Below are 20,335 nucleotides of genomic sequence, written 5' to 3'. Positions count from 1 at the left end.
AGAGGAGAAATCAGCGAGGCACGCAGGTCAAGAATATCGCTCTAGCAGTAATAATGACATATATATACTTGTTAACATCCTTAATTTGTACATTTTACATACTTTAAATATTCACATAAAAAATACAGCCTGGAAGATTTCTACAAAAGGATTTCCAGGCTTTCTATACACATGGTCAGTTATTTCATTTTTCTATACAAAATATAGTTTGAAAATCTCCTAGGATCCTCTGGTTTTCCCCACGTATTCCTTCAAAAGGAAGCAAAAAACAGGATTCATAACATATCCATTCTATGATGAATCTTCCAGAATTTTGGTGTCAAATACTCTGAAATTTCTAGTGCCCCAGATATCATCTTTGGAGAGATAGTATGACTTGAGACAAACACAAACCCAAGGTGGATTTCTTGTAGTATCTTTTACCCCACCAATACTATTATCTTCAGATATTCCAAGTAATTTATTCAGCTTTCTTTCCAACTTTTCAGCGTCAGGAATACCATCAAACAGAGTCACCTATCAAAAAGGGTCACCTATCATATATCATCATGACAAACACGGAAAATAAAACAAAACAGCTAAGCAGAACGCAAACAAATAAACATTTTGCAGGACTAGTACGTGTAATTGCCAAGAATACAATTTGAAATCAACAATGGCCACTGAATAGTAAAGTGTAACATCATTTGTGTAATGGGGTGTAATTGGTGTCAAAAAGATCCTAAAAACAGGCAAGTCAAACTTTGTTCTTACCACATCCTCTTCAATTACAAGAGCATGGATTCTGGCAGTTGGGTCCTCTAGTGTTAGACGCATCCTATATTTCCCAGTAGAAGAACGGAGATTTTCAGCTTTGCAAGGCATTGCTGCTACCACCCGAACAACACACTTGAATATAGCCGTCACCTTCAACATAAGAATTTAGCTATAAAAACGAGTAGCAACAGTAACGCTCAAAGGTAAATAGCATCAATTAATAGGGAGTTTGATGTTAAGAGTGTAGGCTTAGGTGAAGAAAATAATTTACAATACCTTTGAATGAGTGAGGACACTCATTAAAGTAACAGGTCTCACATGATCACGATGATTAACTACTGTAAGAATAAAAATTAGTGTCATCCCATAAGAAAATCATAAATCCAAGTCAACATTGACGAATCAAAGACTTAATGTGTAAAGAATGAGATACCTGTAATCGGTGAAGGCTCGGGGAAGCTCAAATTAGGCATTCTTCCTAATATTAAGGATAGCCTCTCGTCAGCCAACCTAGACCAAAATTCGTAAGAGACGTACATAAGTTTAAGTAAAATGATACACCATATAGAGTCAACTAAACTAGCAACGGACCTTTGGCGTTCTGCAATAAGCTGATCTTCATTTGATATATATTGAAGCTTTGTTTGAACAGTAAAAATACCATGCCACAGTCCAGCATACAACTTAAGACGCAAATTATTAATTTTTACCCATTTACCAATGGTTAGAAGGTGGAAATGACTTTTTTCAACACCTATATGAAAAATTATTCTAAGGATAGTTCCAACCGTTGGAAAAGTACATAAAATATCTCTTGGCAAAGACAAATGGTCCCGTTGTAAAGGAAGTGGATTCTTAAGTTCATTTTCTAGGCTGAAATTCAGAAAACAAACAAAATTTATATTAGGCTACTCTCACAAAATAAAATATTATAATTATACAAAAATCGTAAAATATTGTGAAACAAGCAATAAAACACCAAATATGGCAATGTTATGCCTATTTCCAACACTTGAATATGATATGACTTTATAAATATTGCACTATAAAGCAGTTAGAAGATATTAATTCTATCCAAATTCGGGATGTACATTTGGGAAAAGGAACTGAACTGATAATTTAAAAGTAAAATAGCATCAACTCACTTTGAACATATTGCATTCGATTGGGTATCAGTACCATCCCAGACAAAGATCACCCATTCATCTTTCGCAGCCTCACTATGATGAAGGATCTTAATGTGGAAGTTCAAACAGTTTAATTATTGTATTTATATGAAGATCTCCCAAACTCAATTATGCAAAATTTCGAAACTAAAAAACAACTTAATTACCTTGCATGCCAGATTAACGAAAGTTTCTTCCTTGAGTTCTCTGAAGAAAGGAAATTTACTGGAATCTTTACAATTCAAAATAGAGAACGAAATCAATAACAAATAAATAACTACAGAAACCCTTAACAGAAAACCTTCAAAGCTGAAATAATATAAAACCTTCAGAGAATTGGAAATTGATCAGCCATTTTCTCAGTTTATTTATGATTATCTTGTCTTCGTCTTTGGGTACAAAATAAGGACGAGAAACTTGATAGGAATTTAAACCATCGTCATCTTTGCTTTTATATAAAGCAAATGTTGAAGTATTTTTGTTAAAAGTAACATTTGCTTCTCCCCTGTACGTTGTTACCTAGAAAAGATAAGAAAAAACAGTACACATGTATTTAAGAGCAAACCGATGACAAGAAAACAAAAAGCAAACATATCTCAATCCACACAAAAGATAATACAATTAAAAATTACCGATACAAAACTAAGTTGAATTATATCTCCCAAAGCCGCCACAAGAGGAAGATTTTCGGTACTTTTACCAAAAACATTAGCAGCCATGCTAAAATCGTGTCGTGTGTCATCAATGATTCTGAGGGCACAACAATAATCTGCAAAAGATTTTTATACAGGATATAATATACCGTGTTTCATGTTAATAATAACTGGGAAGAGACATTAAAGTAAAGAACACTCTTGAAAGTATTAATCAAGGGACCCAAAACACAAGAAAAAGTTAAATGAACAAAACAAAAATTGAAACTTTTCTTTTCTATCAAGCTTCCAACTCTCCTCTCCTACTCCTATAACTTTTTCTCATTCCCTATTTTAACATTGTTTTGAAAATGAAAAGAGGTGAAAACAACTGGCTCAGAACACACTTTCACGATAAAGTTCATCAATCTACTACCAAAGAAGTAAATGGCAGCCGTAAGTCCGGCCTTTTAATCATCATTGCCAGTTAAACTCGAAAAAATCCAAACTTTGTTGAATGAAATGCAGAAAATTAGGATTTAGGCTTACCCGTGCCCATTGTTTTCTTGGCAAAGGTGGTTTCAACAACAACGCCAATGACGTTTACTTTTTCATTCACATATTTACAAACATCTCGCAGCGGCACATCCATCTCGCAGTGATGACAAGATCAAACTATTCCTCAGTCTCACTCCCTTTGTATTTCTCAATCTCTGTTACGGTTTGAGACTCTAAACCCTAAAGCAAACCAATTTGATTCCTTCCCTCGAAAACTCTTTTAATATATTAGTTATTGTTTATTATAATATTAGAAACTGTAAAAGAAAGTACAGTGATGTGACTCTTTGGGACGGTTCATTTTCTCTGTTTACAGTTTTTCGATGTTTTAATTTCCATTTAAAGAAAAGTGTTACAATTTCTTGTCTCTAGTAAAAATTATTTTCTTATACAGAATCTAAATTTGAATGTTAATAATGCTCATACTTCTTTCATCATACCTCTCGTCTATCAAATATCTTTATTTTTCTCGTTGATGAATATAATATATATAATAATATTTAAATTTTAAAAATAATAATTAAGAGGATAAAATTAGAAAACAAAAAATATATATAGTTATAGATATATTTAAAGATAAAAAAAATTATATTATAAATTATACTGAGTAAATAAATTTTTTATTATAAGTAATTATTTGAATTTGAAAAAATAGTTCCTAAAATTATAAAATATAAATAATTTTATTATAGCGAATAATTATTTGAGTTTAAAAAAATTTAATTACTCAAATAATAAAATTGAAAAATTAGTTTTTATTATAAATGATTATTTATATTTATATATTAGTGTTTGCGTGCTTGTAATTTCTTGTTATTTTATTTCATTAAATTTTTCGCAATATTCTCCTGATAAAACAAATAGGTAACATTTGATGTAATAAATGATAACAAAGAAAAGAAAATGTATTCAAAATGACATATCGTATAGATTAATTTATTGATTAAAATTTTATAATATAAACTAGTGCAAATAATATATCAGCTTATTATTTATATGATGTATGATAACAAGTTTACATACGTAATTATGAAACGATTATATATATATATATATATATATATATATATATATATATATATATATATATATATAGGGTTAAATATGTTTTTAGTTCCTAAACTATTGGCCGTTTCTGGTTTTCGTCCCTCTTTCAAAGTAAGGTACGATTTGGTCCTCAATCTTTAAAAAACGTTCGTTTTAGTCGAAAAAAAAAACGAATGTTTTTTAAAGATTGAGGACCAAATCGTACCTTACTTTGAAAGAGGGACAAAAACCAGAAACGGCCAATAGTTTAGGGACTAAAAACATATTTAACCCATATATATATATATATATATATATATATATATATATATATATATATATATATATATGACATATTAATTTAATAGAAAGTTATTAGGGATAGAATATATTTACTTTACCAAACCAATTGGAAATAAGTTTAACAAAAAGAGGTTAATTTTTTCTTAGTGTAAATAATCAACGTTTTGAATTTTAAAGGAAAACTAAAATGTTTCTTTCTTATAATGTTAGAAAAATGAAATTATTTTAATGTTGTTTAGAATTCTTGTCATATTTAAATGGATTAAGAGTCTGATTTTCGTACCATGATTTTTATTTCGAATTGGTAAAATATTATTTCATTTTACAAAATAATCCGCAAAATTTGAATTCATCAAGATTGATTTTCTTTAAAAAATGATAACGGTGTTGTAAATATTATTAAAATTGAGAATTGTAATGTGGTATTAGAATTATTACGATTAAAGATATTACTTGTTTTTTATTTGCGATTACTAATATTTTCTTTTTAGATTATTCTTTGTGTTTGTTAGTCCATTTAATCATTAATTTTTTTCTAATTTTATTTCTTCTTTTTTTGTTTCTTTTTAACCACAATGCATTAAGTATGGAGAAATGTATTCTAAGTTTATTGTAACGTTAGACTTTTATTCATTTATATAATATAAATTTATTTTATCTAATTGATACGAAATCTTTAACATTAAATTCTTTTGGCCTAAAAAAGACTATCTTTAATCTACTTTGATACAAACTTACAATAACATGCTTTAAATTGTGTATATATTTTTTATTCTTATTTAAACGTGTTCGCCTTGTGGGGAAATTATATTCTCCAACATCTTCACGCTCAAAAATTATCCAAATAAAATGGGAGATTCACGAATTACTCAAAACCAATGGCAAGTTATCATCCTAAAGCTCTGGATTTTAAACATACAATAACATAAAAAGTGAAACTACATGGAAAACTAGAGTCACACAGAAACTAAATATAGATAGAACATGTCATTTTTTCTTGGCAATGAACAAGCCCCACATCTGCTCTTTAGATTCACCCCTGCTCTGCTTTGCCTTCCATCTTTCCACAATTTCATTGTAGTCATCCTGAAACCAATCAATCCAAACCTAAATCTTATTTAACAGAGAAACAAATGCCATAAAATAACTATCTTCACAACATAATCAAAAACCCACCTCGCCGAACTCACGAATGAAATCCTCCTTCTTCTTCTCAAGGGCATCTAACTCCTTCTCTAGTGTTTTCACGAACTAAACCGAACAAGTAATAAAGCTATTAGTACTTTAGAATCAGAATCAAAGAAATGCAGATACTACGCAGAGAGTATTATATCATAAGATCAGAACAACCTGATCAGTTTGATCTTCAACAATGAGATCATCAAATCCAGCATCCTCCAGCATCTGAAAATGATTTAGAAATGAAAAGATTGTCAATAAGAGGAAAAGTTAACACATGATTTCGGTCGAAACCAAATGGGTGAAAGAGAAGCCAGATGATGTCATTGATAGCACAGCCAACAATACCTTCCCATACGCCGTCATGTCGTGGAGATAATATCCTCCTTTTTTAATGTACTCAGCAAATTCTGAAGACGGACTTCGAGCACTTTTGCAATAATCGGTTATCAGGATTTTTCCTCCAGGTTTCAACCATTTGTAAAATGATCTGAATAACGTTGGTTTATCCTGTATTGATCCAGAGTAATGTTGGTTTCTCCTCAGCATATCACATTTGATATTTACTATATTTCAAGGTTTAACGCATAATACTACTAAAATCAACAATCAAACAAGAAAAGAAAATGGACAGCCCCTTACTTTGACATGTAACATGGTGTCACGAGTGTAGATTACATCAAATGTATTGTCAGGATAAGACTTTTTAAAGCAATCCGCGCAATCAAATTCAACAGCATAGTTCAGTCCGATAGCCCGTTCGATGGCAAGGGATATCATATTTATGGAGAGGTCAATGCCAACAACCTCAACATCAAAATGTCCTGCCATGTAGAAATCACCACCCCCAACACCACAACCAACATCCAGAACTTTCTGACCAGGCTTTAGTCCTAGCTTTGTCACAATTTCCTTGGTCGTTTCTGCCAAGCGGAGAAGCAGAACATCATAGGTTAAGATACATAGAGACAATTATGATAAACACAGCACATATCCTTTTTTAAGATTGTGACCCCGACGATTTTCTGAAGAAAAAAAGAAAAAAATACCAAAGTATCATACAATTTTGAGCAATCTAAGAACGAGAGCAAAATTAGAACAACATTAAGTGATCAACAGCGTAAGATCTTCAAATAACTTTTACTAAAAAAACTACACTTAATATATGCTAGTAGAGAGAAAAGAAAATATGCACATAAATATGTTCATAACAACTGAGTTTATTAATAAAAAGAGTATAACTATATATCTCTATAACAAAAACATATTAAATTAAGAAAAATGATGAAATGCCACATTTTGCGATAGTTTATGAAATAGTCTAACAGTCAAAAACTAAATTAAATAGAGCTGTCGTTGTCACCACACAAACATTTCACGACTGATAAACTACATTTCAAAATGAAAAAAAAAAGGAGGGAATGATGAACAACTCTTTCTTGAACCGCATGGTCCCTCTCACGGATCCAAAATCAATGCTACCAAAATCATAACTTATCAAGACCTTGTAGTCATGGAGCAAATCACTACATAGCAATCAGCCAGTTATGTATAGTGGGTAAATGAGAAGAGGTCGCTCTTGTGGACAGTCACGGAAGATCATACTACCATATCTACCATATCAGTGCTAAGGGAATAGGAAAGATCTCTAAGCTAACAATCCAAAACGAGAGAAATAAAATTCGTAAGACATACCAAGTCCACCGGTGCTCACAAAGCCTGGACCATACATCTGTTCATATCGTAAAATACTCTTATGACTGTATTCAACTCCATCCAAGAAACGTTGGAAACCCCTATCGCCTTCAGACTTAACTTTTTGCCATAACCAGCAGACCTATGCAACAAATTGTACACAGATACAGTCAGTCAATTGGGTAAGCAGAAATTAACGATAATACGTTGCAAAAAATGGAATCCCAATTTTATTACCTGGTTTTGATTCTTCTTGTTTCTGACATAAGCTCCAATGCATTTGCAGCCAATGAGAGACAGCTCAAAAGAATTTCCCATATCATCACTCATTTGGCACTCTTTAAAAACCTGCATGAGAGAAAGGGTTGAGAGATCCAAGTCATCAAAACCAAGGTTTTGTAGAAGATTGTTACCTCTAAAATACAGAAAGCTATTTATCTATGCCAAGTATACATAAAACAGAAAAATCTTGAAACCGCGGCATAAAGGATCAAAGACTTTTTCACTTGCAACAGGGAATTACATATATTTTAAGACAATTTTTCAACTGACTTAGATTTAAGTTGCTAGCATGTAAAAATATTATTTTCAGTAAAGTCTCATTAGTTAAACTTACCCTATATGGTTCACATCGACTGGGCCCTTCTTTTCCATGAGTACTTAACCCAAACATTGTCTAAAAGAAATAGTAGATTGAAAAGAACTTAACACGAGGCAGACACTAAATTTTGGAAAGGAACCGATGATCCATGGTCCATATTTCCAACCACAAAAACTCCCACTGAACAGGTTTAATTGCACTTTAAAGTACGCTTTATTGAATTTAATCTAAAGGTTCTGACTCCATAAAATTAAAATCATACACTACAAATGAGCCCAAAGTTGACGTCCAGCCCATTTTTATTCAGACAGACTAAGGATGACATGTAACCACACTCGGAAGAACAGACCTTAGTGTAAAATCTAGGTTCCCTGTAGTGAGTAGGGTTGTGTTTTCTCTTTGAATCTCCAGATTGGTGGAAACAAGATTCTCTGAAGAATATATACCCACCATCTTTTAACCATTTCATCATCCTTTCAGCCAATTTTTCAACCTGAGGGATCAAGAGAAAAACAAAAGGGTAACTCAAGAAGGCCCGCATTGACAAAAGAATCATGAAAATTTTGCAAACTTGTATTCTCTAAAATAAACAAAACGGACCTCATTATCCGAAAGATACATAAGTAACCAATTCGAGAAAATCAGATCAACTGATCCTTCGGAAACACTATTAGACATGTTTGGAGATGTGACATCAGCACAGAGAAATTTGACATTCTTGTGGTGTCCATTGATGCTTTCATTCTGCAAAACATTGTGAAAGACTAGTGATTGAGGTTACTTCATAATGCGAGTATGTATAAAATTGCCATGAATAACCATATTGATTTTCGGAAAGACAAATCCCACAAGACCTTCTTGATTGCACTCTCAATGAAGTCCACAGCAAGCAACTGACCAGCTTTCTGAGCCAATTCACCAGTAAATCTTCCGATACCTGCTCCTAGCTCTATAACGGACTTGCCTTCGCATGGCGGTAATAGAGAAAGTACCTAGGCAGATAAAAATTAAACACTTTTGAGTTGCGTGCAAAAGCACGAACAGCTTGAAAAAAAAAGGGGAGGGGGGCGTGGAAATATAATAGATCTTGAGAAATGTACACAGAATTTTGCAACCCACTTTGCTGCTTGTGATACAAAGCAAAATTAACAGGATAAAGTACTAATTTCATTCACAATCATAACCAAAAAATATATATAGCAACATGAAGAAGAGAGAATTTACTTCAGAAGCATATTTTAGCAATGTATAAAAGATGGATCTAAAGCAAAGAGGTGGCAAAACAGTGATCACTTTTGCTGAAAAGATAAAAGCTGCAGTTCAAGACCAGGGAGAAACGACACAGCACAAAACAAACAGAACAGCACAAACAGTTGTTGGTTTTGTTGGAGCGAACAGATCAAATCTATATGAGATCAAGTTGAAGGAGAATATTCCAAAATGCGTATGATGTTATTGCAAGATGAGTGAAACAACGATGAAATAATATGAGAGGTGGAGAGGGAGAGAGAATACCTCGGGTCTCTCCTCCTTGTCGAGATGAGCGGCTTTGGAATCGAGCATCATTGCCTCAACGGACAAATCAGTGGAATGTTGAACCCAGTACGATTTCTGAATGTCACGCTCATTCACACCATTTCCATTTCCATTTCCTGCACAGAACACTCAATCCCAAACGATTACTTAACTTCAAATTCTTCTAATGGAATACGAAAGAAAGAAGATGAGAAAACGGTGATCTCACCTGGCGCCATTGTTGAAGGAACAGAGAGCAGAAGAGAACAAAGAGAAGAAAGTGTTGTGATGGCTAAGTGCCTTCAATGGCGAGACGAGACCTTGAGAAACTCCTCGATCTTCGGTTGTTGCCTCTCCCTTTTTGCTGCATTACCCTACTTTCCTTTCTATCTCTTCTTTCTCCTCTTCATCCCTATATATAACACTTCCCATTTCTTTCTTCACAAAAAATATCAAATTAACTCACTAATATAATGTTCTTCCAATAATTCTTTATTTAACCAAATAAACTATCATGTCAAATATACACCATGCTTTTAAGATCAATTTTTTTAGTGATTCAAATTTATTAAAAATTTTAAAAAATCATATTTTTATTTTCTATAGACGACCTGCTATTTTTTATGTATCAGTAAAACTTTTATAACCCTCAAATCTCACACTCTCTTCTTTGTTTTTAAAAAATTAATATAATCTCTTTTTACATTACTTTTAAGTGTTTTTTTAGTTTTCTTAAAATATTACATTGATCACGAAAAATATTATACAATAAAATCTGATAAAAATCATCTTATCATCATAATATATTAATGAAATAAAATAATAAAATAATGTTTTGGATATAAGATCGAGATCAATGATAATTTAAAATGTTTAAAAACTATCATTCACTCACTCTAAATTTGTTGTAGTTGTTTGTCTATACGATACAAATCATATTATACAACTATGTTGAAAAAAGATATATGGTAATACATATAACTTAAATTGATTAAATTTTATTAAAAAAAACAGTACGTAAGCCCTTTTCAAAGTTAAATAACAATAATATTTGTAAATGAATCTAAAATTTGCAAAAGAGTACCCCCTATACTAACTAACGTAGTTATTATTATTTTTTTCATTTTTGAAAAATAAAACATTGTAATAAAAAGTTAAATATTGGTTGATGATTAGAAAAAAGAGGTAATTTTTTGTCATTTCTCTTGGAAATTATGTGCAAAAACCCATAACAGCATAAAGTAAAAATGATTGCAAGGAAACTCTAAACTTGCAAATATGTGAAATAAATAATATTTTAGGACAGTTTTGGATCTGAAAACATGTGAATGAATGTTGTTGGAATCATATTCAAGGTTCATTTATTTATTGTCTTGTTACTTTGAAAATTGAGTCCGAGTGAATCTTAAATTCTAAAACATTAATTTCTTAAATCATGACATTAATCTATTTTTTATACTATTTAGGAATAAAGAAGATTTTGTTTGCGAGAAATTGACTGAAATAAAATGTTTGGTAGACCTAAACTGAATCTATTGGATCTAATTCTGCCAATCATCTGTGGCCACGTGGTGCTTCCATGTGAGATCCTGGATATATCACGTTGAGAACGTCACGCAATGCACGCTTCCCCAAATATAGTTTCATCCTCTTTGTGACTTCAGTCACGTGGTTCTCTCGGCGTCTTAATTAGTTTTTTTTTTTAAATTAAAGCAATTAGAGGTGTATCTCAAATTGGACAAACGGTAAGTTTGGGTTACATAGCATTAAAAACGAGTTTTGTTTAAAATTTTTGAATTGGACGAATGTTGAATCAGATTCAAGGAAAAGCAAAGTGGAGAAAATGTAAAAAATTAAGTGCAGCCTCTTGTAATTCAGAAATGCATTTGAAAAAAAAAAAGTCGGGGTTTCGTATTATTAAGGAGAGAAAAGAAAGCGATTCTATTTGACCCGAGGGTTCGTGGGTAAAGAACATCTAATGATAACCATGATTTAGTCAGCAAGCTTGATTGCCTCATTCTAGAAGTCACTTTTCTGTTTGATGCATCAATCGAGAATCGTTATGAAGTTAATTCTTAGGTCATGGAAGAGAGTTAGAGAAAATGGAAAACATAACAATTAAGAAGACACAAACCATGCGCTCTTGCTCTGAAGGCTTTCCAACAAAACATGTATCAGTAACGCGCTTGAGTGCAACATCAGTGCCCCTCCATTTTCCAGTGAGTTCGAAGTATCCTGCACATCTCCAAACCTGACGGATGGAGACGATGAAGATAGTGCAGCGTCTTCGATGTGGGGGTTCCAATATTCGATTGAGGATTCGAGAAGGGAATGCCCCAAATAGGGGTTGTGTGGCCTTATTGTGTTCCCCTGACTTGAAATTTTCCTTGTATGAAGAAGAACAAGACAACACAGCTGCAATATTATTTTGATTTGCATCAACTATCAACTTTGACCTGTCAAAGTTATCCAAAATCACCTATCCCTCTACAGATTTATGAGTGTTGTAACCTAAATTATCATTCCCACTAGGTTTATCAGCTAACATAAAAGAGTAGTCATTACTTACAAAAGCAGGGGGGCTGCATTTAAATATTTACATTTTTGCCACTTTGTCTTTCCCTAAAACATATGTGCAATTCCAAAATTTTAAACAAAACTTGTTTTTAATGTCACGTAACCCAAACTTAAACGGCAGTTTGTCCAGTTTTACGACAGACCTCTAATTGTTTCAATTTTACAACAAAAAAATGATCTAACTGAGACGCCGAAAAAAAAGAGACCTATTTGAGATTCTGAACTAAAATAGGAACCTCACGAGACATTAAACCTTTTTAAAATTATAACGATACTTTGACAACATTTTTTTGACAACATTTTAATATTATCTACATGTTATTTTTGTGATTGGTCTATGTTAGTGTTTATGATTGTTATTATTATTGATTATGAAATAATTTTGGACCAATCACATAATGACACATAAATAATATTAAAATATTGTTAAAAAAATATTATCAAATTATAATTATCCTAATTTTAATTGAATTATACAATTGAATGTTAAAATTTTAAAGTTAAAATATAATCTAATACATTAAAGTCAGTTAATTTATTGAATTTAATTAATAAAATGTTAAATACAGTGAAAATAGCACATCATACACAGTATTTAATCTGTTTCTGTTCAGTCAACTTGAATGACAAAGCTTGTGGCAATTTACGAAATTATATTTTAACGTATTTTTTATAAAATAATTCATAATTAAGAGACCATATAAAGAGTAAAAAATGAAACATGAAATAAAAATATTAATAGCAATAGTAATAGAAAATAAAAATAAAATATTGTAAAGGATGTATTCTGTGTATAACTCTTACGGTATTAACTTTTCTCTCATTATAAGTAGTCATTAATTAGAGACGTTTCTTGCATAGAATCAGAATATTATTATAGACTACAGGCAGTGACTAATAATATAAGAAATAAAATAATATTTCGATTTTTTTTATTGCTTTATATCCTTTTATCATTCTTTTGTGGTTAAAAATTAGGGACAAATCACGTATTTTATTTTCTTATGAATTCAATTTAAATGATAAGATACGTCATTTAGAAATGAAAAGAAATATATTAAAATAATTCTTAACGGGAGAGATGAATATAGTTTAATATAATTATCAATGGAAAAAATAATTTATCAAAAGAAATAAAATTTGATAAACTTAATTGTTACTAAAATCTGTTTAATAAAAAAATATTTTTCTTTTGGATGTTAATATTAATTAAAATTTTATGTGAGAAAATAACTCTCATTTATTCTAACAATACATCTTTCTAATTAGTACATTCATTGTATCTTTTATTGTATTGATTTTATCAATTTAATTTATGGATAAGTGTTGTCCTGTATAATTATTTGGTCAATTATGAATAGATGGTCCAAACATTCTTCCTCAAAACAAACATAACTATACAACACTCTCCAAATCGTCAATTTATAGAAAACTTAATTCTAACATTGATAAATTAAATAAAAAGTTTGATCACTCTCAATTTAATTATAATTAAGAGTAATTTAAAGTTCATTTCAAAATTTGATAAAAAAAAAATAAGTAATTGTATTTAATATACATATCAATGATAATTTAAGATGAGATCACTTTACCTTCCTAAGAAATTGACAAGCTTAATGAATAAGTTTTTTTTTTAGTACAAGAGATGGATGCGTGCAGGCGAATCTATAGATATAATGCTACTTACCTTGATTAACAAAAAATAAGAATGTTTAATTAAGAAAAAATTTAGATAGTATACTTAAGGTTATGTTTATTTGATAAAATAATTATACTAATGACAACGAAAGTTGTGAAGGATTAAATACATAGCAATGTTAATATATATAATGTAGGTATCAGGTAAGAGTATCTTGACATGCATGCATACTCAACCTTACCTGTACAAATATTGGGCCTCAGGGCCCATAAACAATTATTTTTTCTTTGCACGTGTCAGACTGATTAAAAAATATATATTTAAACCAATTTCTGATGAATAAATCATTGAAAACAGGTTACATTTGTAATAATTATATTAAAATGAATTTGTTATTTCATTTATAAGGATGAATAGTTTGTAAAAATGACATATTAAGTCTTTTTTTTTTTATAATTTTGAATTTTTTGCTTGAAATAATAAAAAATCAAACATGCTTCGAGCACAGCCGATACTCCTGACTAGATTTATGTCAAAGATCAGATTTATAACCATCAAATATGCGTGATAGATTTTAATTTTATATGAAAGTTATCTTGACTTATATTACTTCATTTCAATTATAGTAAAATTCACCGAACATAATTTTTCTTTAAGAAATTATAAAAATACCCAATTTTTTCTAAGGTATCCGATTTTTATAATTCCAATAAAAAAAATTGAACTTTAGATTATGAAAGTTGTCCCCTAATATTCCAAACGAGTCGACATCAAATCAAACACCTACCTACGATGGGGTCCCTTTCTTCACTACCTTCGTATATTTCCAAACACTTCAAACATAGTCAAACTCATTTATTACATTTATGGATTTCAGACCACGTCATCAACTAAATATTCAATGACAAAACATGCTGCTAGATACAAACATCACACATGTAACATGTTCCAAACATCTCATTACAAAATCTTAAATTCATCACTAGTTAGCTCAAACAAACTTTTTCTTCAACATACTTCAAATAAATAAGTCGGGTAAACTTTTTTCTTGAATTCAAATTTTTTAACAACATTATATATTTCCATCTTTCAAAACATAAAATTTAATTTTATAGAATATTTTTTATTTAAATCAAGGAGAAATTTTAATTTAAAATCTAAAGAGATGGTCATTTTATAAATTAAGTTTTCCTGAAAAAAAAAATTATCTACAAACATGATTTTACATTTTCACTAAAAGCAAGGACAATTCATGAAAAACGAAAACTCATTCGAGGATCAATGCCTCCTATTCTATCATGCGTTCTCCTTCTCTAAGAACTCTGCATGGGCGTCACACGTAATCTTCATATTCTCATTCTCTCATAACCCCAGCAAGATGTAGTACACCAGTGTAATGGGCAATGCAATCAACATCCCAAAAATAACTCTGCATTTTCAATACCATTTTTCAATTATAACTCCTATATTTTACAATCAATACAATTATTTAACACTGACTTTAACCAAGTTAGAATCTTTTTTTTGATAGAAAACAGAAAAAGTAATTCATTTCATATCAGGAAAGCAGTAAATAATTATAATGATAATTGTAATTTCTGCTTACCCTGTGCTGAGAATATCAGGGTGCACATTGTATTCCTTTGCAAAGACAAAGGGGACAATTCCCTGAGGAAGAGCTGCCTGTATATTTATTTCAAACGCCAAAATCAAAAAACAGTCAAATGTTTGTTGTACAAGCACAACCTCAAGAAATATATTTTCATGATTAAAACCTTTTTTTAAGATGTGTGGGTTTCTGTTCTGTTCTCTTTTCGGACTCAGTCTTTGCATGCCAATTAAAGATACCATTTTGCAGAGAATTTGAACCTTTTTCCGAGGGAACCAACCACAGTGCAGATCGGCATTACAGCAGAAAATTTAACCAATATAATATCTTATCTTGGCAGAGCTACATATATGCTCATACATATTTAAATGCAATGGAATTTCTTGAGGTTGTGTGAGTGAATATTGTATTGGTTTTGTTGGAAAGCAGCAGAAAGAAAGAGAGAGAGAGAGAGAGGATTGGATACCTGAACGATGGCAACGTGTAAGAGAACACCTTTTAGTCCAACGACCATGGAAGCAGCTGCCATGACAGCTGGACCTGTAAGGAATCTCACGGCCATGGAAAAAGCTGCTGTGGAATTTCCACATGCTATGATCCTCGGTTGCAAAGCCATGAACAGACCTGTTGTCGTGCATATCAATCCATCACAATTTTTCAGCAGTATGTTTTTCAAACTCACCATTTCATCATCGTCATCATCATCAACCCCACCAACACAATATAATAATACCAGAACAACACGATACTGATACTGTTGTTCTTTCTGCTAGACTAGATTCATACAACTACACTTGCCCACTTCTTTATCAAAACAAAACATTTAATATTTGTCAACCAAAGCTAACAAAGAATCGGAAAAGATTTCCTGCTCCCTCTTTTTCTTTTCCAAGAAAACAAAGGTCAGAACATGTTAATGCCTTCCTACTTCTTTACACTAATTAATTATACTTTACCAAATAAAGTTATTTTCCCATACACGAAGGACGACCACTGTCTATACTTACCAAGACTAAACATGGCCATCCCAAGCCCTGCATCTGACAATATGGAAATGGACTTGGCAATAATCATAGGCATTTCAACGTTCCACCTGCCAACATACCATACCACCAAACAAACACAACAATAATAATCAATTAAACGAATCATGAGAACGAAAATGTTGAACAAGGAAAAGACTTACCTGAATGAAATAAGTGACCAAGTTAAGCCGATCAGGCTGGAGTAGGTGTTGGGGTTTCTGATGAGTTTCCTCCACACCATGATCAAAATAAGCCGTGTCATTACACTCGTTGGAGGCATAGCTTTTTGATTTCCGTTCCCAGCTTTCTCACCTTCATGCTCATTCTCAGCCCCTCTGTTTCCATAACTAAAACTGTCTTTCTCAAGGTAGTCTTCTTGACCGTCTCTGTTACCCTCCACTGTCGATCACAACGACCATAATGATAAACAACCAAACTAAGATTAAGGTAGAAATGTATTAGAATGTATACACACATATATATATATGAAAGCAAAACCTTTTTTGGGAGACACGGCGAGCTTAACTTCTTTATGGTCGTTTTCATGTCCGGCAAACACATCGGAAACAGGGGAAGCACTTGAACTCCAAACGAACATATGAAGTTCCTTGCTTGAATCCTCTGGTTTGGGGTGGGCGTGGGGGTGTCCATTGGGCTTCTTGGGACCATTTTTATACGTGGCGGGGGAGAAGATGCCGGGGTTAGGAGCAGGGTAATGATGTCTGGGTTTGTCGTTGTTGTTAGTATTAGCAGCGGTGGAAGCATCTTCGTCGTAATTGGAAGGTCTGGGAGTGGGTCCTCTGGAAGCAGAGAAGCCATAAACGTCATTGGTAGCGAAGTTGGAGTTACGAGGAGGGGCCATCATGGAGTAAAAGTCGGAGTGGTTGAAGCTGGAGGCTCTGGGAGTAGGGTTGGTGGAGGATTGGAGCGAGTAAATCTCTGCATTGGTGAGGTTGGAAGGGCGAGGAGTGGTGGAAGAGAAGCCCTGGGACCTTCTAGAAAAGATGTCGGATCTGGAGGCGTTGGATTTTCTGACGGTGACGTGGAGCTTTCCGTCCTCTTTGATTTGGGTTTGGGTTTCCAAGGGCTGTCGTCCATCAAGCGACATGACGTCGGAGTCCACGTGGATGGAGACAATGGTGGCGCCAGTGTCTGGAAACTGCTCAGAGATCAACATTCTGGCGCCTCTGTACTCGAACATGAACAACATCAAGGTGTACCAGATGATGCACTGGAGTACCACTATCTGGACCATCAAACTCCCCGAGAACTCCCCGTACATTCCTTTTAGTAACGGAATGCCCATCACCAGCGTGTTCGGGAGGGTGGAGATGGAGAAGAGCGTTATGGTCCACTCCAAACTCCCCCTCTTGCTCACGTTGCTCCAGATCGTCAGCACCACCAACACGATCATCTTCTGCAGCGTGTCCGCCGCGATGAACCGGAAGTTCATCTCGTAGGGGTTGTTCGACGCGATGAAGTGGAAGGAGAGTAGCGGGACTGCAAACAGAGCCACGAAGCGGTTTATGCCGGAGCATTGGTCCGGGGAGAAGATTTTCCACCATTTCACCGAACCATAAGCGAGTATCATGGCCACATACAGTGGCAGCATTGCGGTCATGACGTGGTAAAAGTCGGCCAAAGTGATCATTTTGTTCTTCCTTCGGATGGTTGAGTGAAGTGAGTTTGGAGAAAGAAGAAGAGAGGTTTATGAGAGAAGGTGAGAGAGAAGGACAAAGTTGGTGGGGAGAGAGAGAGAGAAGGTAAAGACGATGATGAAGTTGATGAAGGAGAGGCAGAGCACGTGTGTCTGGTTTTTGAGGTGGTGTGGAAGTGGGGTAATTATGAAAATACAACAAAAATATTTTCATCTTCGAGAGGTACGTGCGTGCAACGAGCTTCCACTTGCAGTTCAGTCCCCAACACAGAGAGAGAAGGGGCTGGGGATATTGTTAATTATTTTTTTCCAAAATTCTTTGTGTTTTTTTTTTCTGCCCCAACATTAAAAATAAGTATTCACGTTGGTATTTAAAAAAAATCAACATATTTTAAAACATTAAAATCACCGTTCTTCTTTAGTATATTTTAAAAATCACAGAAAAAAAAATCCAGCAGCAAATTTAAATTTAAAAAACAGATTTTTATGCAGACATTTTGGTCAAAAGTACTTTATCCATGTTTGCTTAAACATTAGAAAGTTGATGCTCGCAATTATATAATAAATATGGGTATTAATGTAAACTTATGATCGGACTTAATTTAGTTATATACTTCTTATTCGCACCTTAATAATGTATTTATTCAAAGTAATGAATATTTCAGTAATTGAAAAAAATAACTGAAATATCAATGTGAAGGTGTTACTGGTTTGGTTCTTTGCATTGCTACTTTTTTTCACTTTTGCTAGACATGGTTAGGTCTTAGTTATTTCAGTTTAAGAAAAACATCGAGAAATCTTTTGGTAGTTAATTACAAGTTCATATAAAAAATGACTTTTGCACCGTACAAAATTTCTTTCAATATTTGTTAGGTTTAATACTTCTTTTGGTCCCTCGAAAGGAGGTAAATGTTCAATTCGGTCATACCTTTTTTTAGAAGTTCAATGTGGTCCCAACTTTTGTAAAAAAGTGTGCAATCAAGTCCTTTTTGGAAACGGCGTTGAGTTTTTAACGGAGCAGCTGACAGGGTGAACTGAAATTAGCTACGTGGCTATGTGTGGGTAATACGTGGCTGTGAGAGGATGATACGTGGCTGTGAGAGGGTAAATATAATAATATTAGTGAGGTTAAGAAATCAGAAGTTAGGGTTTGAGGAATTGCAGAATGTAACCTCGAGATACAATCTATAGCTAAATAATAAGACATATGTGAAAACCGACAATTGCAACAGTGACAGTTATGCTTGGAGTCCAATCACTGTTCCTTCCCCCATCACCTGTACTGAAATGCAATTGGAAAGGCTAATGATCAGTGCTGTGCCCATTGAATATCCTTGATGTTGATCCCTTCCTTGACCATTTCATACAGCGGACTCATTTCCCTCAATTTCTCCACCTGCTGAACAGTGAGCTTCACTGCTCTGTCAATTTCAGCTTCGGTAGTGAACCTCCCAATTCCAAACCTAATAGAAGTGTGAGCCATGTCCTCCTCCACTCCCAACGCCCTCAAAACGTACGAAGGCTCCAGGCTAGCACTAGTGCAGGCACTGCCACTGGACACAGCCACCTCCTTCAACCCCGTGAGCAAACTCTCCCCTTCAACATACGCAAAAGACAGATTTAAATTCCCCACATAGCGCCTCTCCAAGCTCCCATTCACCACCACCCCATCAAGCTTCTCTCTAATCCCATTAAGGAGTCTTTGTTGCAAACTAGAAATCCTCTTCTCATCATAATCCATCTCGTTTTTAGCCACCTCGCACGCCGCACCCATGCCCACAACCAAAGGAGTGGGAACAGTACCACTCCGAATCCCCCTCTCTTGGCCACGATGATAAATCCCAAATTACCAATTTCTCTGCAATTCCTTAAACCCTAACTTCTGATTTCTTAACCTCAGTAATATTATCACATTTACCCTCTCACAGTCACATATCACCCTCTCACAGCCACGTATTACCCACACACAGCCACGTAGCTAACTTCAGTCCACCCTGTCAGCTGCTCCGTTAAAAACTCAACGCCGTTTCCAAAAAGGACTTGATTGCACACTTTTTACAAAAGTTGGAACCACATTGAACTTCTAAAAAAAGGTAGGACCGAATTGAACATTTGCCCCCTTTCGAGGGACCAAAAGAGGTATTAAACCTATTTGTTATTAATGATCAGGCTTACACACTATTCATAAAATTAATTAAGTTATTTGTTCCTTTTACTTTTATATAAATAGTGATTAAGAAAAAAGAGAGGAAATAGTAGTATATATGATATATGTATCTCCTATAAGGGATAAGTGAAGCGTGCATGGAAGTTAATGATGGAAGACATCGAAGAGAGCAGAGGATGAAAGTAAAGGAGTGGGAAGAGTAGTTAGATAATGAATTCTCCAATTTCTAA

The 20,335-nt window shown here is 33.3% G+C and overlaps 4 protein-coding genes and 1 non-coding gene across 8 annotated transcripts; all 5 read right to left on the bottom strand.

Annotated features, from left to right (window-relative positions):
• Positions 1-48: 48 nt before the first annotated feature.
• LOC108333113 (protection of telomeres protein 1b) lies at positions 49-3,314 on the bottom strand. 4 transcript variants are annotated; one of them, XM_017568449.2, is made up of 10 exons: positions 3,104-3,314; positions 2,555-2,691; positions 2,249-2,441; positions 2,090-2,154; positions 1,902-1,990; positions 1,348-1,629; positions 1,190-1,266; positions 1,033-1,094; positions 754-906; positions 49-516 (listed from the first exon to the last, which is right to left on the bottom strand). In XM_017568449.2, exons 1-10 carry the CDS (start codon positions 3,204-3,206, stop codon positions 292-294), a joined length of 1,386 nt encoding a protein of 461 aa, XP_017423938.1. In that variant the 5' UTR covers positions 3,207-3,314; the 3' UTR covers positions 49-291. The 4 variants fall into 4 exon arrangements, with proteins under 4 accessions (XP_017423938.1, XP_052727504.1, XP_017423937.1 ...); XM_052871544.1 differs by having other exon boundaries at positions 1,033-1,091; XM_017568448.2 differs by having other exon boundaries at positions 1,190-1,629.
• LOC128195105 (small nucleolar RNA snoR113) lies at positions 2,946-3,040 on the bottom strand. Its single transcript, XR_008246678.1, has one exon. It is a non-coding gene; the product is annotated as a small nucleolar RNA snoR113 (small nucleolar RNA).
• A 1,872-nt stretch (positions 3,315-5,186) lies between the features above and the next one.
• LOC108334093 (phosphomethylethanolamine N-methyltransferase) lies at positions 5,187-9,833 on the bottom strand. The gene is made up of 12 exons (XM_017569731.2): positions 9,661-9,833; positions 9,432-9,568; positions 8,771-8,908; positions 8,517-8,660; positions 8,266-8,409; positions 7,553-7,663; positions 7,316-7,457; positions 6,263-6,543; positions 5,969-6,130; positions 5,792-5,845; positions 5,618-5,692; positions 5,187-5,527 (listed from the first exon to the last, which is right to left on the bottom strand). The coding sequence occupies exons 1-12, from the start codon at positions 9,668-9,670 to the stop codon at positions 5,429-5,431; spliced, it is 1,497 nt and encodes a 498-aa protein (XP_017425220.1). The 5' UTR covers positions 9,671-9,833; the 3' UTR covers positions 5,187-5,428.
• Positions 9,834-14,799: 4,966 nt separating this feature from the next.
• Positions 14,800-18,066, bottom strand: LOC108334092 (auxin efflux carrier component 1-like). The gene is made up of 6 exons (NM_001329824.1): positions 16,780-18,066; positions 16,443-16,680; positions 16,264-16,349; positions 15,723-15,880; positions 15,254-15,330; positions 14,800-15,076 (listed from the first exon to the last, which is right to left on the bottom strand). Exons 1-6 carry the CDS (start codon positions 17,930-17,932, stop codon positions 15,010-15,012), a joined length of 1,779 nt encoding a protein of 592 aa, NP_001316753.1. The 5' UTR covers positions 17,933-18,066; the 3' UTR covers positions 14,800-15,009.
• A 1,045-nt stretch (positions 18,067-19,111) lies between these two features.
• On the bottom strand, positions 19,112-19,762 carry LOC108333622 (cysteine desulfurase, mitochondrial-like). The gene has a single exon (XM_017569092.2). It carries the CDS (start codon positions 19,710-19,712, stop codon positions 19,248-19,250), a length of 465 nt encoding a protein of 154 aa, XP_017424581.1. The 5' UTR covers positions 19,713-19,762; the 3' UTR covers positions 19,112-19,247.
• Positions 19,763-20,335: the final 573 nt, after the last annotated feature.

This window comes from Vigna angularis, chromosome 1 (genome assembly GCF_016808095.1).
Source record: "Vigna angularis cultivar LongXiaoDou No.4 chromosome 1, ASM1680809v1, whole genome shotgun sequence".
Classification (NCBI taxonomy): domain Eukaryota; kingdom Viridiplantae; phylum Streptophyta; class Magnoliopsida; order Fabales; family Fabaceae; genus Vigna; species Vigna angularis.
Note: the sequence above shows the minus strand (reverse complement) of the source record. Positions and strands in the feature narration are given on the sequence as shown.